The sequence below is a fragment of the Ciconia boyciana genome, chromosome 1 (genome assembly GCF_034638445.1).
Source record: "Ciconia boyciana chromosome 1, ASM3463844v1, whole genome shotgun sequence".
In the NCBI taxonomy this organism is placed as follows: Eukaryota; Metazoa; Chordata; class Aves; order Ciconiiformes; family Ciconiidae; genus Ciconia; species Ciconia boyciana.
In genome coordinates, this window is record NC_132934.1 from 89,983,830 (window position 1) to 90,011,369 (window position 27,540).

A 27,540-nucleotide genomic window follows, 5' to 3' on the forward strand; every position below is an offset into this window, starting at 1 on the left:
CCTGTTAGTCCACTACAAGTACAAGGATTGTACAGGGAAAAACAGCCGTGGTGGTTGCTCGATCAGCTTGACTCTGTTAATGATCAACCAGCCTGTGCTCTTTTGGGAAAAAAGGGTAGGGGTAATCACCTCTGCTCTTATTTGACCACTAGCAAAGTCTGTGTCAGCAGAGGGCTTCACTGACTTTTTGGTTAAAAAAGATGCTGACACCCCTTTCCTCCCTACCTCCCTTTCCTCAAGGCAAACTTCTCACTTCAGAAATCAGCTAGTGAAACCAGTCCCAGCAAGTTACAGTGCTTTATCCTTGCCACCTAGACCTGTCTGCCAAATTCTGACTGGGAACACTGATTTGTCACAGGGCTTCAGAGTAAGTCCATGCCAGGAAGATTCATGCCAGCCTTGCATTTGTGTATTTTCCTATTGCATTGCTGTCTCTCCTCTGTTTCTACTTTTGCTTAGATTCCCATAACTGCCAAAGAAGGCAAAGCAACAGATTGCTTCTGAAATGGAGGGGAAAGACAGGCTAAAAATGTAGTGACCATACAGTGACCATATTGCTGTGATATGCTCAGACTGTACATTTCTTAGGGCAGGGACACTCTTCCTTTGGAGACTGCATTTCAGATACTACAGGAAATAAAAGGATTATCTCAGTAATGCACCAGTATCATAAGCATGCAAATAGTTCAAACAGATCTTTGAATAAAAAACTTTACTGCTTTGGTGTGAACAGATGGAGAAGCATAAGTGCACAACCGAACGTGTATCTAGGAGTCTGTCACATGACATTCATGAGATGGTGGTACCATCTCCCTGTCTGCGTTAGACTTTCAGGTAAGGGCACACTTGTTTCCCAAGTCTCAGTGGTGCGTGTTGGCCCTTCTTGCAGAAGAACAAGGCAGCTTTGTCCTTGACTGTGTTAAATGGTAAGAAGTGTAAGGAGCGAAGGAGCGTTCCCTGTCCAGGCACTATTCTACAGCTGCTTTATTTGAACAACAAAATGAAGAAACTGCTTCAGTCTGATCAGAAAGATGACTAAATACCTTTCCAAAAGCATCAGACATTATTTTCCTTTACAGTTAGTGGCAATAGCAGTCATTTCCTTACTCTAGTTTGCTCCAGCCAAAGGCTTTTGGGGCTGTTTTAGGCAGAAGATCTTTTTATTTCCAAGTCACTTCTGAGAGAAATTTCTCCAGTTCTCACAGGGAAGTTAGGCAGCACCAGCTGCCTGGCCTGGAGGGCTACTGAAGCCCTGCCCCATTTGCATCCTCCCATAGACACATATACAGATACATTCTAATCCTGAAATACTTGGCTCCATGATCAAGCTGGCTTATTGTCAGAGAAGTAGGTTCTTAGTGTCTCCTCAAATATGCAACTGAGTTTGTCAACCCAATCAATTTTCCAAGATTGAAAGCTGCAATACAAATAGCCAACTCCTGGCTTCCAGCCCACTCTTCATCTTTCCAACCCCAGCACTAGACTCAGGTTGATTCACAGATTGTAAGACAAAAGGCCATAGACTGCAACGGGCCCGCTCCTTCTTCATTACACCCACAAATGCCACTGATCTGGATAATCTCCCAATCAAGAAAGAAGGAAATAAACTTGTGAAATCATACCAATAGGCAGTGACATTTCCATACAAGCCGCCAGAGCAAGAGCGTAATTGTGAAAATGACAAATTTCTTAAACTAAACCAAATTGGAGCATCTGAAGAAAACCAGCAAACACTTCTTTCCATTTTTTATTTAAAATTATGGTAATAAGCTCTACTTTTTGTAGCAGGATGCAACTGTTACTCTTTGCCAAGTTCTATGGAAATTTTGAAATGCCATGTAATATAAGGCAGGCACCGGTATTACAGTCTTAGAGTAAAACAAACCTGTGGCCAAGATGTGCAGATCTGATTTAGTTTTGCGCTGCTATGTGTATTTGCAGAGGTGTTAAACAACATCCTGGTATGCTAAAAAAAATACATCTTCATGAAATTGAAAATTCTGTTTCCTGAGCAGTTTTTTTTCTGTAATCTCAGATTTAGTAATTCCAGGAAATTTTTTATTGTATCAGCAAACTGTGGTGGTCCCTCATGCAAACAGTGAAAGCCACTCAGTTCCTCTGTGATTAAAATGTTTTTACCAGTAAAACTATTTTGGTATGAAGGTTTTTCTTTTTTTTGTTTGTGAACTTAATTACTCAGTAACTACAGTTATATTAGTTCAGAAACTTAATGTTGGTGCCACTTATTTTACTTCGCAATGGGTGTGATTATAATGGCAATGGGAACACTGTTGCAAAGACTTTCAAACTACATTATATTTCTTTTAACAGTTGCTTACAGCATACAATCACGAAGCACAGCGTGATTCACTTGAGAATGAATCAGCGATAATGAAAGCAAACAAACTTGATTTTGTGCAAAAATTATTTTCATTAAAAAAATTGAAAAAATTGTGCTGTCTGCACATTCAAGCAAATGCTGAAAGTGCCCAACTCAGCTGAAAAGGTCACCTCCCCACCCACAAAGTAACCGCTGGCAGAGGCATATAAGCACTGCAAATGCCCTGTAGTCAAGTGGAAATCTGATCACAGGAAAATTCACTTAGGCTGGAAAACTGTTCATTGGTACTGGAAACCATGCAGTCGGGGTAGTAGTGCGGGACCTTGGGGCAAACCAAGCATGAGTTAAGCAAATGGCGACTATTTAAAACCACTCCCTGTGGTGATTCCATTCAAGGGAGGGCATGAAATACATGCAGAGCTGAGCTCACTGTACATTAAGGCCTGGATCCACCCTGCTGGGATACTTGGTATCACAGCTCCTGTATTTTCTGTCCTTTGCCTATGGAGTAGAAACCATGGCTTTATGTTAAGCACCTAGGCTCCTGTGTATTGTTCCCAGGACTGACAGAGGAACCAGGTCTAGTTCTCACCTCAACAAAAAGCGATTCAAACTCCTGACTTTCAGAAGAGTGTCCTAACTATGAGATAGTAGGAAGAAAACATTAAAGATTGACTTGGCAACTGAGGAAGGGAAAACACGGGCAAGTCTGATTGGGTACTCAGTCAGGAAAGGAGGAAAATCAGTCATTTTCTTGAGTCTTTCAGGAGTACTTTATGGACCTTCTACCTAGTATGACTGTATAAGTACGCACGAGAAGGGAGAATGCATCTGTGCGACGTATCCCTGTAGTCTCCCAAAAATAGAGGAGCCTAGGTGAGGGCACCAGGCTCAAGTTTCTCTCTCACTTTCTCTGCCTTGTGAAGCCCTAATCATCCTCTACAACATGGAGCAGCTCAGTAGGAAGAACTCAGCCCTTCTTTGAGTGCATGTGAGCGACCTCCTGTGGTTCCTTCCACCCTAAAATGATCTGTTTCTAAGTGAAAATATCAGTCCATGCTTCAGATTTCTCTCTGCTAACCCCGAAGATGTCATAACCTACAGGAAAGTTGCAAGGTGGAGGTGTGCAAGGTGGGAGGTGGCATCCTCCCAGCAACAAGTTTCAATCCAAAGTCTCTGACATCTTGGGAGGGCATTTTACCTGACAAGAGGACTAGTCAGCAGCAGAGAACAGCTGCTCCTGCCACCAGGATATGGCAGGAAGATGGCCACATTACATTTCTGGTGTAAACACTGCAACTTGGAGCCTTTACAGGGGATGGAGCTCCCTTTGACACTTGACAGAGATTGAGAATGGAGGGGAAAAGGGAACAGAGGGACAGAAAGTCTTGTGGTGGGTTTCTGTCACTGAGCAAAAGGAATTTATGGGATGGGCCTGACTCTATTTGGAAGCCAGTTACGTGCCACGTCATTCCAACATAGCTATGGAGAGTGGATCAGTATTATTCTGATTTTGTAAGAACTGAACGAGACAGCATTGCTCAGCCCAAGGTGCAGTGTCATTCTAGCTCACGTTGCAGCCTGCAGTGATGAGGTAAGGGAGCTTACAGCAACTCCTACAAGGAGGGGACAAAACCACTCAGCATTGGAACATCTTCAGTGTTGATTTTGGAAGGTCCTCTGGTTAGAAATCTCCACAGTTGCCAATTTCTTTTTCTCTGAACTGCTACGGGCACTGTTGTGTGAAGAGCGGAGCTGAGGTTGCTCCAAGTGGTGGTGAATAGCCCGACAGCTGCTCGGCAGTGAACGTGTGGGCTGAGTGCATCAGGAGAGAGCTAGTCAAGGGCTGAACCTGCGGTGAGAGCCTTCCCATCCAGCACTAGTGCTGTGCTGGTCTCCCGGGGACAGACAGTTGAACTCCTGGGAACTGAGCATGCTTTGAGGCCATAAGGTCTGCAGCTGGACCTGCCAGTAGCTGGATTCTTTGCAGCCAGGATAACTCACTACGAGTGCGATGCAGGTGAAGGAGGATGAAGTATCCACTCGCAGCAGCTCACTGCTGTGGGAGGAAAGCTGGCTTATGGCTGCCGCTGGAGTGTTTGGCAGAGTAGCAATTTTTCAATCGCTCCTGAGTGTTTATGTTTCCCAAACTGTTGTGGTATTTTCCCTTTCTTCCTCAAAACCACTCTTGTTGTGTCAAGAGACCAGTCACTCACGAAAGGGAATATAAGTTTGTTGTAGTTTTGTGAATGGGCTTCTGAGCAGCTGGTGTCGAAGGAAACCCGTAGAAGTTAGAGCTCGTTTCTGTTTTATTTTTTTCCTTCACTCAGGCAGAAGGGTCCCTGCCCACAGAAGCCAACCCAGCCTCGGCTGACATGAGTGAGCACGGCCAGGCTTAGCCTTGAGCCCACCCCTCAAATGGAGACATTGCTGGGTGTCCCCCAAAGAAAACAGTGGGCATTTTGGGGAGCATAGGTGTCAAACACGAGGTTTGACACATACTAGGTTTAGATGACCACCATTTTCTGAGGCAGGGAGCTGCATGTCACCTGCTGAAATGTGTTCTCCCCCTAACCTGTGGGGTTCCCACCCCACATTAAATTGAGCTTTTCGATTAGCAGAGCTGAAAATTCCCTGCTGTAAGAGCAACACGACAATTTCTGCCGCTGGCTGTTGCTGGAGTTGTGCCCCATGAACCAGAAACCCCCCACGGCGGTGTCACCTCGCACCCCAGCTCCTCTCTGGCAGCCGCAACCCACCAAGACGCAGCGCAGGCGGCCGCAAAGTCTGAAATCCCCTTTGCTAATGGAGGCCCGGAGTTTCCAGAGGAACCCTGGTGACTCAGCACGCCAGAAGCGCCTCTCACCGCCGGGCCCTGCTGCCGCGGAAGGGCGGGGAGAGGATGCTGAGGGGGCCGGGCCGGCGAGACGCTTGAGGGCGCGGCGAGCCGGGAGGCGGGCAACGGCCGCCGTCATCTTTTGGGTTTTTCCTGCACAGGATCGGGAGAGCTGCTCGGGAGAGCAGCGATGAGGCTGCCGGCCTGGCTGGGGCGGCTCCTGTTCTTTGGCTCCTTCCTATGTAAGTCGTGAGGGGGGCGGCGGGCGGCGGGGACCCTTCCCCAGCCCTACGCTTCTTCCCCTCCCTGCCGCCCGGCTCCCCTCGGCGGTGTCGGGGCGGAGGGAGCGGTGCGCGCGGGAGCAGGGCGGGCAGCGAGCGTTAGCGGCGGCGCAGCGGGCAGCCCTAACCGTCCCTCCTCAGGCGGCCGGGCGGGCTTGTGCCGCCCCGGGGCGCGGAGCAGCGGCTTCGCAGTTTGGCTGCTGCGGTCCGTTCCGGCCTGGGGAGCTGCCCCACCCGCCTCCCCGGCGGCGGGCAGCCTGGCGTGGCCGTCGCGCCGAGCTCCGCGCCTGTGGCTCTCTGCGCGGTGCCGAAGGGGTCTGTCCCCGGCCCTTGATTTTCTGTCCTTCTTAATGGTAGTAGGCAGAATCAAATAGCTGCCTTCCCCCCGCATTTAACACTAGAATCGCTTAGTATCACCCATCAGTATGTTTAGGATCCTCTCCCCGTTCTTGGCACGGGTAATACTTCTGCCGTGTTTTGTCTCAAACTTGTGCAGATGGGAAGGTTACGGTGGGAAATGGGTGTGATTTTTATGGTACAGTTAACTTCCTGTCCAAGTAAAGTTACTCTGCGCTATGGAGGAACCACCTCTGCACGAGAGGAGCCTCGTACTTCCAAAGCACGTTTGCCCCCGCTCCCTGTGGTGTTAAGGAGTTTAGGAAACTAGCTTTTATTGTAAAAATACTCTTGTCATCCCTGTATATGAAAATGCTGGCGTTTTGGTGTTCTGTGTTACTTCTTGCTCAAGGAAAAATCATCAAAGTTCTCAATGGTTTTGTGTTTGGGTTTTCTAATGAGTGGGGGTCTTTTTGGAGAAGTAAATTATTAACACTCACTTCTGGTGCAATAATAAACAAAGGCCTTCTTTAATCCAAATTCCACCTGTGTGCCTGAGGAGCATAGTCCTCATGTCCATAGCCCTTGCATAGGACTATGAACATGAGAAGTGCATACAAAACTCGCTCATTTTTTAAATTGAAGACAGATGTACAAACTTTCCCATTGTCATCAGAAGTAGTTGCTATTGCTGGATGAGCCAAGCAGCATGGCTTGCTGTATGTAGATCTTCTTATCATTCCTCTAGTCTAAGGGATTTTTCAGTGGGCTTTCTGTTGCTTTGGGAGTTTCCTGGATGTGCCTGAAACAGGACCTGTTGCATCCCTTTTTCAAAAAAAGAACAGTCTCCTTTTGCTTTTCCTGAAGGCTTTAAGCAGCTGGTTCTGCTATTGAGTGTTCAGAACAATTCCCTGAGATTTCCTCCCGTACTATTCCGGAAGTCTTCATCTTGTTTGTTTAAGATGGTGAGATCCTGTTCTGCAGCCAATACTGTAAGAGACCTTTGGGATCAGGTGTGTGTGGTGGGCCACACACACCTGGTGAAGCTGGGGACTCTGGAGAAGCTAGGACTCTGCATACCTATGTGAGTCAGTCTGCCCGTGTTCAGCCTTAGATGCAATTTCTTCATCTCACCTGCAGTGCTTTTGCAGATGGTTCTAAATGAGTGTTAGTAATGCATGATTAATTGAGTATCCTCTTGTAACTTTTTGTGTGTGTGAAGGCACTTTGTTACCTTGCATTATGTAAGTTGGCATGCTGCTGCTACTCTGAGCGTCTGAGTCTGGGTGCTGTAGACTTATCCAGGAAATGAGATTCCAGGTTCCAAACAACATGCAGTTGAAAGGGAGAGATGATGGTAACTGGGCAACTGGAGAGGGTAATTGTGGCTGCAAGTATCATAATAGCCTCCTTTAATGAAAAAATTAACTAGCTCTGTTGTCTTGTCCTCTCTATAAAACTTTGATTCTGCAGTGGTTGATTAGGGTGGGAGATCAGGAATACAAGTACAAACTCTTTAGTGTCGTTCACTAAACTAAATTGGCAAGATTTTGCACCATCTTTTTATTTGTATGCTTGCATTATTGCTCTTATGTGTGTTGTTGCCTATGTGTAAATGTTCTTATGTAAGGTAGAATAATCTGTCATGTCCGTATGAGAAAATCAAGACTCTGAAAGTCAGACTGATCTGCCCAAGTGCATAAAGTAAATCAGTATCAGTTTGACTTGGCGTGCAAGTTTCTAGCCTTGCAAACACCTGTTGTAAACATCAGGATGCTGTTGGTAGATCCTCATCCTCTGTCAGCCTTCCCCTCCTGAATGCCTGCCTTCCCAGCCTCCTTGCTTCTCCACCCAAATTCAAAGCACTGCACCTATCCCAGTCTCGTGTTGTTGAACATCTGGAAATGGGGGAATAGAGAAGCACATAGCATAATCCATCCTGAAGAAGTGCTTCTTCATTCTCCTGTGGGAACCTGTGACACACAGAGCTGCAGTGTAGCTTTGGCATCTTCAGAATCCCTACTCACCATGTAGGGATTACTGCTTTTCACAACACCCTGCCAGGTCAGGTTTTTGTCTGATTAAAACCTCAGACTTGCAAATACAATGCTTAAAGTGTAAAGGTCACATTGAGCCTATGAAGGACTTTGATTTTAGACCTGCAAAGACCACGCTCCTTCAGGCATTGGAAATTCAAGCCAAAACTGTGTTCCATTTTGGGATCCTGGAGATTTTATGTGGGTGGGAAAAAAGTCAATGTAGCATCTGTGGCCCAGCTTGTTGAATGAACCCACAGAGAGATCTTTGCACCCTCCCAGTATGAGGCTAATAAATTGCTGGCTACCACACCAGCAGGAGGATCGCAGTGCCAGCCACACTGGTGGGGATGTTCTGCCGTGCTGCAGGTGGCAGCCAAACTTTTGGTGACTTTAGCAGAGTCAGGACTTCCCCCCCCCCCCCCCCCCAAAAGCAGAGGGGATAAGGTAAGCCGGATGAGTGAACTAGAACACCTAGAAGCATTCTGCGTCTGTAGTGAGGTTCATCTGAAAGCCAGGGAACTCTTTCAGCAGTCTGAGCATCAACTCATTTTTAAATAGTATTGCTGCCTTCTAGTTCTCGCGTATTTTGCTGGGGTCCTTAATGCTTCATTTCCCAGTTCAACTTCTTTCATAAAAATTGAGTTAAGGGGAGACAACCTGGTTCACCTAAGAGCAGAAGTTACCATATACAATATTGAGCATGGGCTGACAAAGATATGTTAGCAACTCTCATGTTTTCTTTCTGACTTCTTCTAAAAGTGACCAATACAGAAACCAAACTTACCTTAATGTGACTTTTTGTTTCTTTCCCATTAGGCAGTTTGATGGGTTTGAGCTGGTTTTTGTTTTAAAATTTCCTCCCTTTCTTTCTCTACACACAGAAATATATGCTCCTTTTTATGTTTTCATTGATCATAAAAATACCAGGATTGCTTAATGTTTTTTCCTGTGTCTTTCCACTCTGTGAGAGATGTCATGGGAACTACTACATCACAAGGTGTTGGGATCAATGGGGGGAAATCTGTACTCCCAACAAATTCAGGTTGCTTGTAGAATGTGTTTAGTTTGGTAGGTTGCCAATAGAAATGTTAAACACAGTTTTAAATTGTATGAATGGAAAAATCTTTTCTAGTCATCAGCTGTACGAAGCTTACACCTGATTGTGTTACCTTACTCTTGAATCTTAATAAACAGAGGAAGTTCTGAATATCTCACAAGGGGGGGGGAGAAAAAATCCTCTGCCCCCTGCTTAAAAGCTCTTGATAAATCTTTGCCTCCAGAGCTGTGGGTTTTTATCATATTAAAACAAAAAAGAAAAAGATAATTTTTTGCCATTGATATTTAACACTACAGGATGAACACACAGTAAAAAAATGTTACTGAAAAAAATGTTACTGATAGTTTCTTGCCTTAATGTGATTAATGGTCTTAGTCCTTAGAAAGCCAGGATCATCTCTGGATTACATGCACAGGCTCCTTTGATCTTGAGAGTTGACAGTGTGGTTAAAGGTGTTTGTGTAAAAAAAAAAAAAAAGTTTTGATCGTGTATGTGGATTTGTCCTTTTTTTTTTCTTAATGGTCCTCCTATAAGTTTACAGTCTCATGAGACCATATTGGCCGTGTTCAGTGTGGTATGGCTGTAGGCTATCTGGGTGATACAAGGTTTGGAAGAGACATAGATTGTAGTTTGGAGTACATTTAAGCTGGTATTGCCACAGGAAAATAATAGTTCTTCTCTGTCATCCATTTGTGCCGTTCCTTACAAACAGAACTGCAAAGATGATCTGGGTGAAAATGAACTCAAATGAAGGAAAAAAGTTACTGAGACAGGTTATTTTCTCAGTCCTGTTGATCATATAGCTACATAAAGACTGTGCTAGTACAGCATAGAAGTGCTGTCTGGATGTTGGGAGTAAGTGACCAGAAGATTTGAACTGCTTTTTTTCTGGCAGTTCAGGGTAGGCTTAAATGCAAGTCAGCTCTCTCCCTAAGCAAAGCCCAGAGATTGAAAATAATCAGTATCCTACAGGACACAATGATCCTCTTTAGTACTTCACCATTGCCAAAATGGGGATTCCCAGTTCTCCCCCTCTCTCCCTCGCCTCACACTGCCATGTGTTGGCCTGGGCATTCACTAGATTTAGCTCATTGCGTTAATGGCAATGTAATTTGTCAAAAAAACCCTATAAAGTTAATGAATAGTGTTGGCTCAGTCCAGGGACTGTGCCAATGGAGCAGGACCCTGAGACTGCAAAAAGGAGGGCAAAAGCAGGTGGAGGGGAGGGAGAGTGGGATGGCTACACACACCTATCCCCCATGAGTGGGCTTATGTGTTTGCTTAATTGCCCTGAGCTAATCAATTGTCCAGGGCACAAGATTTTTAGAATAGGAGTTCTGACATTGCAGCCTGCTCCTATGTGTGACCTGAAGAAGGGCCTCGTTGGTTATGTTCTTGACAGGAGAACTGGCTGGATCTAGGTTGCCTCAAAGTACAGGCAGTAACAGTCTACTATATAAACCCCTCTGAAGCTGGAGTTAAGAGCTTAGGTTATCCTAAGTTTGTATATGCAGAGCATGTGATGCTCTAATTACAGAACATGCAAGTATGATTTTGTGTGCTCTCTTCCCACCATTGTCCCATATAGTGCCTCTCACAGCAAAAGAAGATTTGGGAACCATGGTCCTGCAGTAACCCCTCCTCTGGTGAATTCCCTGGAGTATTGCTCTGTTTGTGGACTTTGACTTCCACAGAATAGATGAAGTTTCCCTGCTCTAGAACAGCATGTAAGAAAGACTCCTGGAAGGCAGGGATCAGTCTTTCTTTGCCTCCTAGAGAATGTCTTGCACTTCCATAGTCTTTTATAGTAAGACAGGTTAAATCAATGATCAGAATAACTATGACTGAATAACTATTAATAAAGTCATAAAGCTCAGAGGTGAGTCCTGGGGAGCGAGGCTTGAGAGGCAGAAGGAGTATACAAAGCTAAAATTGTTGTGTTGTAGGGCTGCATTACTATCCAAGTGATAGGAATGACGGAGGTGAATTCAGGTTTGTGCTAGATGGGTGGTAAGAAGCAGCATGACAAAACTGCATGTGGTTTGCTTAGCAGAAGTAAAAACTCTCTACTTAATCCAAGGTGATGATGAGAGCTGTGAGTAGGTGAAGTTTGCTAATCATGTTGTGTGTACCTAGGCTGTTACATCTGCTATTTCCCCTTGCTGTTAATGGAGCGCAACCTAACCAAGTACGAGAGAGGTGCGAGTGCAGGTTGATCAATGTGTTAGCTGCTGTACCACGCTACTTGAAAGGTAGAGATGCTACGCTAGCTAAAATACCAGTAACTTTGTGAAGCTTTTTCTTCCGGTGCTACCTTTAGTGTGGTCCTGGTGACACTGTACACATACCTTTATTCTGGTGTATGAACAGGCAGACTTGCTAGAGATGGAATATTTTTGTTGATGTTTGTCTAGTATGAAATGCATAGACTTACCTAGAACTAACCTAAAGCAATGCTTCGGCAAAAGAAAACATCCAAATCAAGAAGGTGCCACAAAACTAAGAGCCCACACATTTTCATTCAGAGAGAGGAATATCCTTTCCAGCTTGGAAATACAGCCCAGTGGATACTTCTAATATGAAGTTTATTAGAGTTGCGTTTATATGAAAAGTTTTAAAGCTTAAGGAAATTTGCCAGAGCTGCACAATCAGTATCCATGTTGAGATATGCACAGCACTGGGTTCAGAGCCTCTATTAGGGATCTTTGAAGAAACAAGCCTGAGCTGCAAAATTCTGGATTGGACAGATTCTTTCCTGAATTCAAAGGCAAAGACACCAGGATTTCAGGTGCATTGTTGTGAACCAGATCCTCCTGGCTCACAGGAGAGTCAGAAGTGGGTAGAGATCTGGAAACAAGTTGTGAAGCACAACCCAGTCACTTGCTCGCTCCCCCTCAGCAGGATGGGGTAGAGATTCAGGAGGGCAAAAGCATGAAAAACTCATGGGTCAAGATAAAGACAATTTAATAAGTGAAGGTGGGAAAACAAAGGGAGGAGGGGAATGAAGTGATGCAATAGCAATCACTCATCCCTTCCCACCAGCGGACTTCTTTGAGCAATGGCTACTTTGGAAAAACACTTCTCCCCCTCATTTTTATTGCTGAGCATGACATATGGTAGGGAATATCTCTTTGATCAGTTGGGGTCAACTGTCATGGCTGTGTCCTCTCCCAGTGTCTTGCCCATCCCCAGCCTACTTCTAGTATTGGGCAGAGTGAGAAAGAGAGAAGGTCTTGATGCTGTGCAAGCACTCTTCAGTAATAGCTAAAACATTGGTGTGTTATCAATACTGTTTTGGTCACAGATCTAAAACACAGCCCCATATGGGCTGCTATGAAGAAAATTAACTCCGTCCCAAGCAGACCTAGTACACAATTGCATGGTAGCAGTGACCATGGCAAGTAGTAGGAAGAGTAAGACTGGGCAAGTAATCAGAGGACAAGGGGAGTGGAAGAGGCTTGGGCAGGAAGCAGGGTGGGGGAAACTAGAGAGATCTGCGAGGTTCAGCAAATCGAAGAGAGATCTAAGTGGGGACAGGGCAGAGGAACTGAGAATTCTGGCTATTGTTAAAAAAAAAATAAATCTTTGGAAGTAAACTTACAAAAGTTGTTGGAGACTTGCACCTTCCTTTCAATTCCGGTGTCAAGGTTGGCTGGTGTCTGACCCTGGTGGCACCTTTATTCCTGTGGAGCTGATGTTTTGGTCCTCTGTTTTCCCCATTCCTCAACTTCTTTCCCTGGAAGTATCCAGGATCGCCTAGTCCTTGTCATAGCCAAGCTTTTCTGCATCTTGCTTGTACCTAAGCTCTGCTGGCATCCACCAAGTCCTTCTGAGAGTCGCATACTGAGGCTTTGATAACCCTACCATAGGCTTCCCTGAGCTGTGCAGTGGAGTGTGCTCTTTCTTCCTCCTCTTCAGGCTGTGCCAATGTGCATGAGGGAATTATAAAGCAGCCTGGCCCAAGATGGTCTGGTCTGGTCAGGACACTAGTGAGAAGTTTCAGGCTCTTCTTCAGTTGACTGTGCATTTTTATCTCTGTAACACAGGAAAATGTCTTGAACGTTTGGTTTGACTAGTGAGTTACTAGAGAAAAGGGAGGCAGCGTCTCCATCTCTGACAGCGTTTTTGGAAGGCTTTACTTCTGTCCTAGGAAGGTTTCGGGCTGTGAACCCAGAGCGGAGAGATGCAAGCACCCTCAGTGAAGTGGGTAAACATGAAGGGTTGAATTTAAGATGCAGCTCAATCATCATCACTTCCTTGTAGCTGTTTTTAGAAATCTGCTCTGGAGTGTGGGTACAGTCACTGCACTCCGAGCCAGGCCTGTGCTGCTAGCCAAAGGGATGGTCTTACTCATGTTCTTTTCCGGCTCACTTGTTTCCTCTCCATCCCATGTACAAGCACTGGTGTTCCCACAGCAAGTCACAGCACGGGAATTACAATCCTTCTGTGGGGTTTTTTTGGTTGTTCTTGGGGTTTTGTTTGTTTGTTTGTTTTGAGGGGGTGTGTGTCAAGTTAGCTTTCAGCAGGTTGTACTCTCTGCATGACTATTTCCCTGTGGGAACAGGCAGACAAAAACAAAGGAGGGGGAGGAATGGGTAGGTCATCCCCACACTTTTGGTCAGCAGCATAGTTTTAAAATGACTGGGTAACATTTGCATGGGAGTGCTACCTGTTGTTAGGCCAGTGCTGAGGGATATAACTGAAGGTATGGATTTTGTGGTGGGGAGGGACCCAGGCTTGGTGGTGGGTGCCACCCTTAGGTCCCGCCTTTGCTGATGTGTAGGGCTCTGTTAATGCAGGCAACCCTGTATTGTCCAGGAGTAGCAACACATACCTCTGTGAACTTGCTGCAGTATGCAAGTGAAAAACTCTGCTTTTGATGTTACATGTAAGATTTGCAGTCAGGCGTACACGAATCTGATTTTCTCTTGCAACAGCCTGGGATGCTGCTACAGCTTACTGTAATCTGCATTGTCTCTTTCCTGGCTGTAGCTTTTGCCCATGCTTTTATACCATGGGTCTAAGTGCTTTCTGGAGATTGGGAAACAAGTTATGTTTGTGACCTGTGGGGGAATTAGGAGGACTGTGGGTGAGTATTCTGATAGTCCTTCTGGACTGAACGTTTAATTCAGGTTTCTCTGCAGCTGGTATTTCTGAGGGTTAGGAGGGAATGTCTACATTACAGTTGCTGGGGGAATTCACAATTGAAAAAAAAAAAGCCTAAAAAAGGGGTAGTTGGGAAGTTACACAAAACAGAAAAAAATCCACTATTTAAAAAGCCCAGCTCCTGAGGCAGACAGTTCCTTGCTACAAGATAATCAGTAAGGACTTTTCCACCCAGCTTCAGCAGGTGGAACATTAACGTCTTAATGGCAATACGGGAGCCTAACTGCTGCTTGTATAGAACTAACATATATATATATGCATTTCAAATAGGTACTTGAGGCCAAAAAAGATTATATTGATAGCGTTAAAAATAAAAAGGGAATTAGTTTACAGAAGTTCTGCAGAATAACTAAGCCTTATATCAGCTCCAAGAAAAGTAGTGAAGAAAATCAAATCAGGTAGACAAATATAGTAATGAAGCACTTATTGCTGATAAATGGAATATTAAATTCCACTTACTCAGTCTGAACAGAACATGTGGATACCTTTAGCCTGTTTAAATGCTTAAAGAGTCAGAATTATTCAGGTGAATATTAACACCTGAGTATAGCACACTAGGCTGTATGGGTGACCTGTTACTCTGAGTGAAGGACTGTGCCTTGTCTTGCATAGGCTGCAATCCAAGCTCTGCATTCAGAGACATGATTCAGTTAGCATGGAGTTCCAGATTACGTGTATTAGCTGAGTTGTCAAACATGAGCAAATCTGAAATGTTTTCACGTACTGCCAACCAGGCTAAGGTTCATGGCTTGCTGTTTGCTGCAGGCCAAATCTGTGCATCCATGCTGTTGTCGTGGTTCAGCTGATGCGTGGTAGGCAGAAAGCTTGACCATGGCTCTGAGTCCTGGGTAGGACAAGAAGGCTGCGTAGGCAAAGGTATCTGGCTGCTGGAAAGTGGGAACAGAAGATGATGTAGACAAGATGAGGTAGTGGGTCTGCAGAAGAGGCTTTGCTTGCACAATGTTAGCTTCTCTTTATCAGTAACACTTTCATTATGTGATTTGTTTGGAAGGATAGAACACAAAGACATGGCATAAGAAGGAATTTGGAGTGGGTTGAAGGAGATACAGGAGCAGGTAGTCTGATGGTTTCTGTAGAGGCTACTTGGAGGCCTTAGCGCAGCACTACTTTGTTGTGTGAACTTTATCTTGGAATAATAGGCTACAGTATGGAGAGAAGGAGAAAGCAGAGAAACATCATTCTTATTTCTAGCCTTCCAAAAAGATTGCATGGGAAAGTGTTTGGCTGTTACTTCTCCCTCTTTGCTCACAGCAGAGAAGTTAACTGCTGTGAAATGGGAAATCTGTCTCTGTATTAAATGAAGCAGAAAAGAGGGGGAAGGGTTCCTTGGAAATTTAGAAAACATATGATGACGCATGCTTTCTTTAGAAGCTCAAAGATATGTGGTGGAGACCTTATGCAACATTTCTGTATGATGTATAATTTCCTTGAAAAAGGGAAGCTGACAGCATTGAGTGGAGGTTTTCTCACATTTTCACTAGAGCAGTGAAGGAGGGAAGTAAAAGTGCCCGATCCCTGGTTTTAGACAGGAGGAAATGATGGTTATCCTGAAAGGATAACCTTTTCCCTGTCTTGCTCCTTGGGCAGGAACTCTTCAGCTCCTTGCTGCCAATCTTTTGTTTCACCAGCCAGCAAGAAGAGAGTGCGCTGAAGAGGGCAGCACTCCCCCATGCCTAGCAGAAGCTGTGGAGGGAAAATGTGTTTTCTTTTCATCTCTGCTTTCCTCCAGTCTCATTTCTGGGCTTGAAGAAGAAACAATCTTGCCCTTATAACTCCAGCCTAGCTCTTATGACTAACTGAAAGAGAGCAAAGACATGGAGAGTTTACGTGCATCAACACCCAGGCTTAGGAAGTTATTAGTGGTTGGCTGAGCAGTGGTGGCTGTCCTTGCTCATGTTCTTAGTTCCCAGAAAATGGCTGCTTTCCTCCCAGAAGGGAGTTGTGTTACCTTGCTCTCATCAACAGCCACTGTGTCTTGGCTTATGCATGGTGATATTAAGCCACCACAGCTTGATTGTGTCTGTGAGCCGAAGTTACTGAGAGGTAGAATTTCACAGTGGGTAGAACAGGGAGTTTTTCTGCATGCTAGGAATACTGTAGGTCCCTAGGCAGTGAGAGATGACTTCTTGAGGAAAACGCATTCCTAGAAATTGTCTTTATGAAACAAAAGTCTCTAACAAGACTCCAAGCTTCATCAGATCAAAACAGTGTTTCGTCTTGCCCAGCATCCTGTCTTCTTGTGGTCTCCAAACACAAATGTTGCAGCTCCAGGTTCTTATCTTTTCTGGAAATTGTTGGTGTATATTGAGAATCTTGCCTTAATAAGAGACCTCATTTATATCTTAATCATGCCCTTCCTTCAACTTAGCAGTAAAAAGTTACCAGCTACCATGGAGTGGAATAGAGTCCTTAATGCAAGTGTAACTTGAACTCAGTATTAACATGTTTTTGTCTATGTCTACATACATGTCTGCCATGGCAGTAGCCTTGTGATTTTTTTTTTTAGAGCTGTTCAGAAGCAGGAGGTGATTGCTGAAGACTGAAGCAGGGACACAGAGATGCTAATGGTTTACAGTATACCTTCCCCACAGCAGAATTTGGTCTCATCTGTTAGATCAGTAGATTTTTTTTTTTTCCTTGCACATGTAGCTGATTTTAATAAAAACTAGAGAAAGTCTCTTACTCCTTTTTTGTTGTTGTTTGTTTATTTATATTGAATCTCTGGACCTTTTTTAGCAGAATATGATTGATTCAAAACCGATAGCAGTTAAGGTTTCTGGACAGCTCCCATTTCTTGCTTGCAGCTCTGCTAGATCTCAGAGGTTGGGATGCTATTTCACATATATTGGCTGTGAAATAAACTTGCTTAAGTGACATTTCCAAAGGAAATCCCTAGTATCCCTATGATTGCAGAGCAGGCGCTTTGAACTAAGTAGCAATTTTGTGTCAGAAGTGTGCTTTTTACTAACTCTGTGAATATTCATGCTGGAAAAATTGCAGTTTATTTACTCAGCAGGAGCTTCAGTCTGGGCATTCTGCAACAAGATGCTGAGATAGATTTTGCTGGTTACAACAATTCTTCATTTCATCTTTTTCACCAGACCGTGGGCAGGAGGCCTAATTCAAGTGAACAGAGAGAAAGTACTGAGGATAGAGGACATTAGGATAGGGAAGAAGATCAGGACAATGATTCTACCTGGGACCAGAATGTGGAAACTGGATCCGTTTGCGGTGCCTGTCACGTGATTGTGCAGACAGGCTGGGTTTGGGTAATTCTTAACTGACACATGCCTTACTTTGCAACATCATGATGTGCTTCTAACCTAAATTTGAATGTATCTGATAGTGCATACAGCACTAGTCAAGCAATAGTTTATAAAACAATTGTTTAAGTAACTTTTTTCTTTTTTTTTTTTTTCCCCTGTAGCACACATCCACTGTGAGGACGTGTTTGGCATCGTGGGAGAAAATTTTACTTTTCCAGTAAAAATAGACCAAAAAATAGAGGAAATTATGTGGACCAAAAACAAGGATAAAGTGGCTGAATGGGAAGGGCAAAACCAACCGACATATTTTACTTCTCTCCATAACAGAGGCTTGCTTAACAAGAAGAATGGGTGCTTGACTATATATAACTTGGAGAGCAATGATGCTGGCATATACATGTTAGATTACTTGGATTCTGTGAAAGAAAATCATGTCTTAACCTTCAGACTTACTGTGTTACGTAAGTAGTGGAAGAACTGCATAAAGAATTTGCACCACTTTGTTCACTTTAACAAGGCTAGAAAGGGGATTGTTTATTTGTCAGGGAAGCAAACAGAAACAGAGGGGGGCTGTTCTTTGGCTCTATTGTTAAGCTGCTTAGGCACTTTAAACAAATTTTCAAAGGTGGCATCTAATTTGTGTGTCCATCATTACTCACCTTGGAATGACTTCTAGAATGTGTGTAGATGGCACACTGTGTGCTTTCAGGTCAATAACCAAACTCTTTGAGCAAGCTGACCAAGTTATCCCAGGCATTAGGTATCTACTAAAGATGCTCCTGCAGGCATATTATATGTGCTTGAATATCTGTGGCATCATCTTGTGCAGATCTATGCAGCTTCACTAGTAGTCTTTGGGAAATATATTTGACCAGTGTGTGTATTAGTCCTATTGAGAGTGAACCATGAGGAGTCTCAAACGAGGCACTGAAGAACCACAAACAGGGCCACTTTTAGAAATACATTTCTCATGCACACGTGCGCATGCACACACACACACACCTTACACGTACACTTTTATCTATGCACTCTCTTGCTGCTTTTGTTGCTCCAGCCCTTGTCCTGTGCTAAAATTCAAGGCAGTTTATAACCAAAGTAATACAGAATGTTTTCTCTCCTTTTAGCTCCCCCTCCAGAACCTGAAATAAGTTGCAACATCAGTGGTGATGACCTTGTGTTAAAATGTACAGCAAATTTCGAGAAGCCTCTGAATTACACTTGGAGGTTCAGTAGCATAAAAATCGCTCGTCAGACCCATGAAGTTTTCATCCCTAAGAATGTTGATGCTTCCGAGAAAGCTGCATGTTTCATTAAATTCTCTCAAACGGAAAAGAGCTCTGAAATATCTTTGACTCAATGCTTTCCAGATAAAAAAGGTAATGAATGGATCAGATTGTATACGCAAGTCTGAGAGGCTAGGTTGGGAAGCAACCTTCTGCTGAACAGACTTTGACTGTAAGATTTCTACTGACTTCTGAGGAAGTTGAATTTAAAAAGTAAAAAGCATCAGAAGTGATTTGTCTGCTAAAAGTGTGTTTAAGATTGGTGAAAGGTATGAGATTGACAGTTTGATCCCCCCGGAAGGATACTTTTTGCAGGGGTCTCAACAGAATAAAACCTTCAGCTGTGACTTGAAATGAGTAATAATAAAGAGGGAGACACACTTGGAAGATCCCTTCTGAACCTTCTGGCCTTGTGTTGTTAATGCTAATGACTATTGTGCTCTTTGTACTGCTTTCCGTGAACTGGAATGAAACTATTCAGTCATTTCAAGTGAGTCATCTAGCAGCCATTAGATAAAATAATTTTTCATCTAGCGTGTGCATAAGTCAATGAGCATACTTCTTTTTCTTCTTCACAGACAGATGTAAAAAGGAGAAAAGAGAGTTTTTCTGCTGTTGCTTATTTCTTTGGGACAGCCTCAGCTGAGCTTCAGGTCAACTTGAGGCTTGGTGGTTTTTTGGTTTGTGGGGTGTTTTTGTTTTTGTTTTGTTTTGTTTTTAAACCATAGGATGAGAACACATTTGGAACCATCTGGTTTGTAGGGTGTGTAAGGCAGTCCCTAACTGACAAAATTTCCCACTTCTATGCAAAAGTAATTTTCATGGTTTACCAGTATAAAATTCTTCCTCCTTCACTGGAATTATGTGTTAGAGACTTTTTAGAAATGAGGCATGTGGTGGGTTGACCTTGGCTGGCTGCCAGGTGCCCATCAAGCTGCTCTATCATACCCCACCCCGCTCCTCAACAGGACAGGGGGGAGAAAATAGGACAAAAGCCTTGTGGGTTAGGATAAGTACAGGGAGATCACTCGGAAATTACCATCATGGGCAAAACAGACTCGACTTAAGAGAAATTAATTTAATTTATTGCCAATCAAAATCAGAGTAGGATAATAAACAAGAACAAATCTAAAACACCTTCTCCTCACCCCTGCCTTCTTCCCCGACTCAACTTCACTCCCGATTTCTCTAGCTCCTCCTCCCAAGCAGCACAGGGGCATGGGGAATGGGGGTTCCAGTCAGCTCATTACACGGTGTCTCTGCTGCTCCTTCCTCCTCACGCTCTTCCCCTGCTCCAGCATGGGGTCTCTCCCATGGGAGACAGTCCTCCACAAACTTCTCCAATGTGGGTCCTTCCCACAGGCTGTAGACACCAAGTAGTTTTTCAAGAACTGCTCCAGCATGGGCCCTTTCCAGTGGGTGCAGTCCTTCAGGAACAGACTTCTCCAGCGTGGGTCCCCCATGGGGTCACAGGTCCTGGCAGAAAACCTGCTCCAGCGTGGGCTCCTCTCTCCACGGTCCACAGGTCCTGCCAGGAGCCTGCTCCAGCATGGGCTTCCCACAGGGTCACAGCCTCCTTCAGGTGCATCCAGCTGCTCCAGTGTGGGGTCCTCCACGGGCTGCAGGTGGATATCTGCTCCACCGTTAACCTCCATGGGCTGCAGGGGGACAGCCTGCCTCACCATGGTCTTCACTGGGGACTGCAGGGGAACCTCTGCTCTGGTGCCTGGAGCACCTCCTCCCCCTCCTCTTTCACTGACCCTGGTGTCTGCAGAGTTGTTTCTCTCGCATATTCTCACTCTTCTCTCCCAGCTGCTGTTGCACAGCAGTTTTTACCCTTTCTTAAATATTTTATCGCAGAGGTGCTACCACCATCACTGATGGGTTCAGCTTTGGCCAGTAGCGGGTCTGTCTGATTTGGGGTAGCTTCTGGCATCTTCTCACAGAAGCCACTCCTGCAGCCTCCCCACTACCAAAACCTTGCCATGCAAACCCAATACAAGATACTTGCTGAAATTTCATTTGGCTGAGATCTGGCTCTTAGGCCAAAAAATGGAATAGCCATCACCTTTCAAGCGGTGATGTGCCTTCACTCAGCTAAGGTACTTAGATGTAACTTTCCTGGAGCTGGCTTAGGGTTTTGCTAATAACTGACTCTGGTGCATTAATTCCTTGAGGTTACTTTTTAAAAAACAAATAGCTATAAAACATACTCAGGGTTGTATTTCTACTGAAGTAGTGTATCACACAGTTGCTTTTTAACTAACCAATTTTATTTTTTTTTAAAGGACACGGCTATCACAAAAGGAGCAGAGCTGGTCTTATTGTGGCTTTTGTTCTCCTAATTGTAGTAATACTAGTAGTACTCCTATACAGAAAAGGTATGTATAGCATTTCCTAATTGAGCTTAACATGCTTCAAGATTATGCTGATCCAAGGTTCTGTAGAATGTATGAAAGTTTCTGACCGTGGGATATATTGTAAATACAGTAGTAGAAACAAGTACAACTTAGGCAAAGGCTAATAGATTTGAAGGAAATAATATACTGAACTTTCTTGCACTCAGACACTGGGCTCTGGGTACTGGGAAACACTGTAGTTTGTATTTGCATATTTCTCCTTCAGACTGGGTGTTTCATTTACTGTGTGTTTCTACTTATCAAGTATCTATGGCCTCTCCCATTCCTACCTGAGTGTGCTTTCACTGCCATTTTTGAGAGCATCATAAAGCTGCCCTCAAGATCAGATTTGTTGTTGGGACAGGCTCATACCAGGGCCTGTTGAATACCTTACGCTGAGTCTAATCTGACAACTCAGTGTGCTCAACTGATACATAGGGACTTCTGTGCTTCCTGTCAGCCTGTATTGCCATCATCCTGGAGTTCTAGGTTTGTTTCTTGATCCACCCCTACACTGAATTTGAGTATCTTTTTTGTAAATCTGACAGCTTATTCGGAAATGGTAATTGTAGGCTATCACTGTGTATCTCTTGCCACCTTTTTAGGTTAATATGTCAGATTGTATTCTGGCTTGAAAAAGAGGTGCACACCATCTCTTCTCTTTGTGTTTGAAAGAGTTCCAAACAGGAATACATTGCTTCATCCCAAGAATGCTCTGCATGGAAAATTCCTGTTGGCTTCTAGGTGGGGTCACCACTTGGGGGTGGCTGCAGGGTGGAGAGCATGGGATGCATCTCCTATCTGGGAAGGACTAATTGATGGTATTCTGGAGGGAGGCTCTGATCAGAGCATACATAGATGGATATTGCATGTGGACCTTATGCTTTCCTGATCATTCTCCATTTAGTTTCTGTTGGCATGGAATCATAAAGTAGGTGGGAAGGAATCTCTGGAGGTTTCGTCCAACTTGCTGCTCAAAGCAGGACCAACTTCAAAGCTAGATCAGGTTGCTCAGGGTCTTGTCCATTCAAACTTTGAGTAATTCCAAGGATGGAAGTTCCCCAGCCTCTTTCAGCACGTGTTCAAGCACTGAATCACCCTTGTGGGGAAGGATATTTTCCTTATTTCTGTTAGGGATTTCTCTTTTGCAAATTGCAGCCATTGCCTCCTGTCTTTTTGTTCTGTACTTCTGAGAAGAGTTTCCTTTGTTTTCTCTGTAAGTTAGCTGTAGATGGCAATTAGCCATCCCCTTAACCTTCTTTTTCTTCAGGCTGAACAAACCCAATTCTCTCAGCACGTCCTTGCACAGCTTCAGCTCCCTAAACATCTTGGCAGACACTTCCTGGACTAGCTTCAGAATGTCAGTGTTTTTTTCATGAACTGAGAGCCTAAAACTAGACACGGTACTCCACATGTGGTGTCACAAATACTGAATGGAGAGGAAGAATTGTTTCTGTTGATGGGCTGACTACACTTCTGCTAACGCAGCCCAGTATCTGATAGGCTTCTACTGCAAGGGCATGTTTCTGACTAAAGTTCAACTCACTGTCCACCAGGGCTTCCAGGTCCTTTTCTGCAGAGCTGTTTTCTAGCCAGGCAGAGCTCAGCTTGTACTGCTCTGTGGGGTGATTTCAAGAGGTGCAGGACTTTACATTTGCCTTTGAACATCATGTCTTTTCTGCCAGCACATTCTTCCAGGTTGTTGAAGTCTCTCTGAGTGGCAGCCCTGCTCTCCAGCATATCCCCTACTCTCCCTGGTTTGATGTCATCTGCAAAATTTCTTAGGGTGCCTTCTGTGCCCTTGTCCATGTTGGTGATGTTGAACAACACTATGCTTTGTATCAACACATGAAGAATGTTGCTCATACCTGGCCATCCGCTAGACTCGAAACAATTCAACTACTTCCCTTGAAACAGCGAAGGTTTGACCATGCTAGAAAAGAAACTTGTTATACTTCAGTAGGATAAGCACAGCATAGATATAATCAAACAGAAGATGTGATTTGCTGATTTAAGAAGATGACTCAGAGTCACGAACTGCTAAACTCTACTTTAGATTTGGTTAGATGTGTTCTGACTTCTTGCAGGAGGCCCGTTTTGTTGATCTCTCACTGATTGTCTTTGCCTCAAAACAATATTCCACTGTTTCTTCTTTCCCCAAGTCAAGTATTCAGTTGCATGTCCTCAGTGAATTTTTTTTTTTATTTGGGTTGGGGGGGTGGGGAATGGATAGAGGCTGTCAGCTAGTTTCCAAAGCACAAAACTTTATTTCTGAGTAATTTCTCCAGGTATTCTGTTTGTTTTGGTGCAGGTAAAACTAAATGTGGAAGAGCTGCTCAGAAGGACAGTTCAGTGCATTGCTCAGGTAAGAGAGCTAGAGTGTCACAAATGTGTGGAAATCAGACTATTGCTTTAATTCAGTCTAGGCTTGTAAATTTTTTTCTCTGTGGCAGAATAGTCTTTCATTAGAGAGGTAAAGGAGTAAGTTTTTTTTCAGGCCTTAGTTTTACAGAGTATAGTTATTTTTTCCAGGTCATTAATATATACTTTCTAAAATAGATACATTTTGTCATAGGAGAACATCATCTACTTGACTCTGTGGACAGCCAAGAACAGCCTAACTCAGACAGAGGTAAGAAACCTGTATTGGGGTGTAGATGTTTTTAAACATCTGCTATTGGCTGGTGCAAGGAGTCTGAGCTGCTCTTTCCTTTTTTGCAGTGTGTAAGCTTTTGAGTTGATTTTCAGTGTGTGCACACGCGGCCTCAAAGTCTCTGTTGAGGTCCGATATTGGATAATCATAGGGACCTGCACTTAGTGGATGTGTTAGTGGGGCTGGCAGAATTACTGATAGGGAATGGCCTGAGACTTGCCTGGTCAGCAGCTCTCTTCGGAGGTGAAGTCCACTGCTGACAATGGAGAATAGAGGCTGGCCTCCGTATGAGGGCTGGAAAAGCTCACGCTATAGGGCAATCTGTCTGTTGGAGAACTTATTCTTTACCTGTTTGGTTAGGGCTGGTTTACATGCTGAAATGAGGTTAATATTTCTTCCATCTCTCTTAATCTTACCTGCCTGTCCCATTTATATAAACTTCTTTCAGAAATTTGGTTGATTATTTTTCTAAACCCAGTATTCATATAATTTACTTAGGGCTGGTAATGAATGTAATACATTGCTCATTCCCAGTGTCCCCCATGGCAATTTCTTGTTGGCCCATCTTGGAAATTGGGCAGCTAGCCTTTTTCTCTGTGCATTGAATTTGACTTGGAAAGCTGGTGGTTCCAGTGGGTGAGGGTTGATGCTGTGCATGTAGCAGTAGATTTAATGATGACCATTGAAGGTATTATCACATCAGACTGGCAGGAATTTGCTGTTAGTTTACCTTGGTCGTACCTTGAAAATCCATCCAAGACTGGTGAAGACAGGCACGTTGCTAGTCTGGTGTGCAGAACTCTGGTCCTTGCTTCTGGTGCATGACTCTGATGCATGCTTACATCCTGCGGGTCAAGTTGCAATTGTCTCCTTTCCTTTCTCTAACCCCTTTCAGTTGTTTCAGGAAAAAAATATGTTAGCAGCACCTTTTGATTCACTCTTACTCCATTTTGCAGGCCTGTCTTCTCCTTGTAACAGTCAAGATGAGGGAAGGAGACAGTCAGTTGAGGAACTCCTCACCTCTTTCCATTAGTTAACAGTCTGCTGCCCACCCATGATTTCTTTGTGATGCCCTTCTGTAGGCAGTACAGATTCTCACGGTTGTCTGCATTCCTGTCTTCCTCTCCAGATCTCCACTTGTACTTCTGCTGTCCATTCTAATCCTGCTGCTTGGTGTTTGTTTTGGGGTTTGTTTTTTTTGTTTTTTTTTTTTTACTTCTTTAATTTGCAGCAAGATTGCTTGGTTCATTGGCTTGTGGGTCTGTGTGTCGGGGTGTGGGAATCACTCTATACGGTGAGCAGCTAGGGAAGGGGACAGCTCCTTTAGTCCATGCTCCTTTCACAGAGGTGAATGAAGCTAACGCGTTCCAGCTTTAACATGTACGCATCTTGTTGCCAGGACCACTGTGGTCTGTTCTTATGAACCAAACTAAATCAGGCAGTCAATCAGATTAGGGAGAGCAGGGGAAGACTCTTAAAATATTTTGTTGGTGGAGATCATCATACCAAATACTGTTTGAATCGGGAATGGCCAAAGCTCCTGCCATCAGATACGAGCTCAGTGCCCTGCTCGAGTGTTCTGGTATTGAATCAACCGTGGTTTCATGTGGGGTACTCGGTCTGGTATCTTACACAAGTTGCTGGAGTTAGCACAAGGCTGAAGCAGGATGTTTCTTGGATTGCAAACTACTGTGTCACCTTTGCAGAGATTTTCTGTATGTTTAATTTAATTTCTTAAGTTTTCTTTAATTTCTGAAGTTTCTTAATGTTTTTATGGGTTTAGAGGTTAAAAAAACATGATGAGGTCCTTGGTGATGGGCGTGGAAAAGATGCCACAGGTAGGGAGGCAGCACTATGAAAGCAGGGTTTTGGGTTTTGTTGTTGTTGGGTTTGTTTGGGGTTTTTTCCTCCCTTTCTTACCCCCCTGCCCCAGCATATCAAAGTCTTATGAGCTTTTTAGCAGGATTTTGGATAAAGAACTTCATTTTTCTTCTGATATTTTCATACATTTGTTAAAGCTGTGGTTCTAGCCCATGGTTCAGAGATCACTGAAGTCTCCAGACTATGGATGGATTTGAAGGTGAAAAAAGGAGGATGGGAAGAGAAAAAAAAAAAACCCCAAAAAACCTTTTGGTACTGGACTTAAATTTACTTTAGAATGGCCCATGTTTCTATTGGAGATTCTTTAAGGTCTGCAAAGAGAAAGGGTTTAAAGTCACAGTGTTAGTGCAACACATAGATGAAGTAAAAAAAGATGATGTGGATTCTCTTCTCAGTTGTCTCTGGCTTTTTATGGCAAATCTGTGCATCTTTATCGCCTTAAGTAAACCCACTTCAGAAAGATTTTTTAAAGCTGTAGGCATAAGTATAGATAATGTTGGTTATGGTCTGGGACCTTAAGTGGTTGCTGGAGAGAAGTTGAAATTCATTGTAAGTCCTTCAATAAAGTGGCATAACATACTAGTTCTCAGGAGTATCTGCTAAAAGTGTTATAATGAAACTCACTTTAAGGCTCAGTTGCATATTTTGTAGACTATTGTGCTACCTCCATACACATTTCTAAAAAGGATTTCTGTTTGCTTGCAGCTACATTTTCACAGGCTGTTGACCATAAGAATGAAAAGCCTGAAGCAGGTAACAAGTGAGATGGTGCCCTAAAACAGGGGAACATGAAGGGGGGAATTAATTTTGCACATGGCCTTTTGCAGTCCAAAACATATTAGCATGTTCTTAGTGTAGAGATTACCCTGTTGGTCTAGAAAGACCTGTTGCCTTAGGAACAGTATATGTTGATGGGTAGATCACTAGATGAGAAATCAAAAAGACTGGATCCTTGTGTTTGTTAAACAGCACTGAGCAAATATGTTCTTGGGGCTTCTTCCTTCTTGATATGATGAGAGTGATGCTGCATGCTGTGTTTGCAAATCACTTCACCATCTGTGGAAAGAAGAACTAAGCATGTATGAGGGAACCCCTTTTTATAGTAAATAAGCGAATTACCCTTTTATCTAATGTTACCTTTTATTTGCATGCAAAAGAGTGCAAGGATATTTTTATAGCATGTCATCATGGGTAGGTGATCTTTGCTGTCTGCTGGAAAGAAACCCTCAAGCAGGACCTAAGATAATAAAGTGCTGTGACTTCAAAGCTTTGTTTGAATTGATGGCAAATAGATCTAGCCTCAACACACTGATTTAGAGATGGGATGCTTACAAGCTTGCAAAATGCTAATTTGAGAGATACAGCAGGCTTCTTTCCTTAGAGAAGCACCATTTCTGGATGCAGTATCTTCCACTTGCTTTATGCTCTAGGAAAGTCTTTTGACTGCAATCATCAGGCAGATAAGCAAAGCCCCAGTTTTGTTTTCTTAGTACAGCCAGTGTAAATTTCAAGGAAATTCTGGGACCTGTATTTTTTTCTACAAGTTCTTTTTACTTCAGAGGGATAGTGAAATATGAACATTGTCGTTCAAGTCAGCAAAAAAATGTTTTGGATTTTTTTTTCCCCAGGCTGTTGCACTGATAATTAATTCACTCACTAACTCTTGACCATTTTCCACAAGCAGCTGAAAATAACGAGGTTGGAAAAGGCAGAATTTTTTCCTGATTAAGGGAAAAATCACTAATGATGACAATAAGGAAAAGAAAACCCAGAAGCCCCTGGGTTTTGCCACTTATTCTTCCTGCATGAATTGTAATGGGCATAGAACAGCTTTCCTCATCTGAAGAAACAGGGGTTGTGTAGCTGATGGTGAAAGCGTGGTGCCCTGTGGGATTGTCTTATCACTTGTGTAACTATTTCCACATACATGGAGATGGATGTAGGAGAAGCAGGTTTATTTTATGCCTGTCTTATGGAAGAA

At 43.7% G+C, this 27,540-nt stretch overlaps 1 protein-coding gene across 4 annotated transcripts in view; it reads left to right on the plus strand.

Annotated features, from left to right (window-relative positions):
* The first annotated feature begins 5,295 nt into the window (after window positions 1-5,295).
* Window positions 5,296-27,540, plus strand: part of CD58 (CD58 molecule) — a 42,546-nt gene continuing 20,301 nt past the window's right edge. For 2 of the 4 annotated variants that reach the window (XM_072881738.1, XM_072881716.1), the window contains exons 1-7: window positions 5,296-5,419; window positions 17,505-17,804; window positions 18,468-18,719; window positions 20,915-21,007; window positions 23,337-23,390; window positions 23,601-23,657; window positions 26,265-26,312. In XM_072881738.1, the coding sequence (XP_072737839.1) occupies window positions 5,368-5,419; window positions 17,505-17,804; window positions 18,468-18,719; window positions 20,915-21,007; window positions 23,337-23,390; window positions 23,601-23,657; window positions 26,265-26,312 (856 nt within the window). In that variant the 5' untranslated portion in view covers window positions 5,296-5,367. Of the gene's footprint in view, window positions 5,420-17,240; window positions 17,347-17,504; window positions 17,805-18,467; window positions 18,720-20,914; window positions 21,008-23,336; window positions 23,391-23,600; window positions 23,658-26,264; window positions 26,313-27,540 lie in introns of those variants that run through there. The other 2 variants (XM_072881741.1, XM_072881727.1) reach the window with 2 other exon arrangements.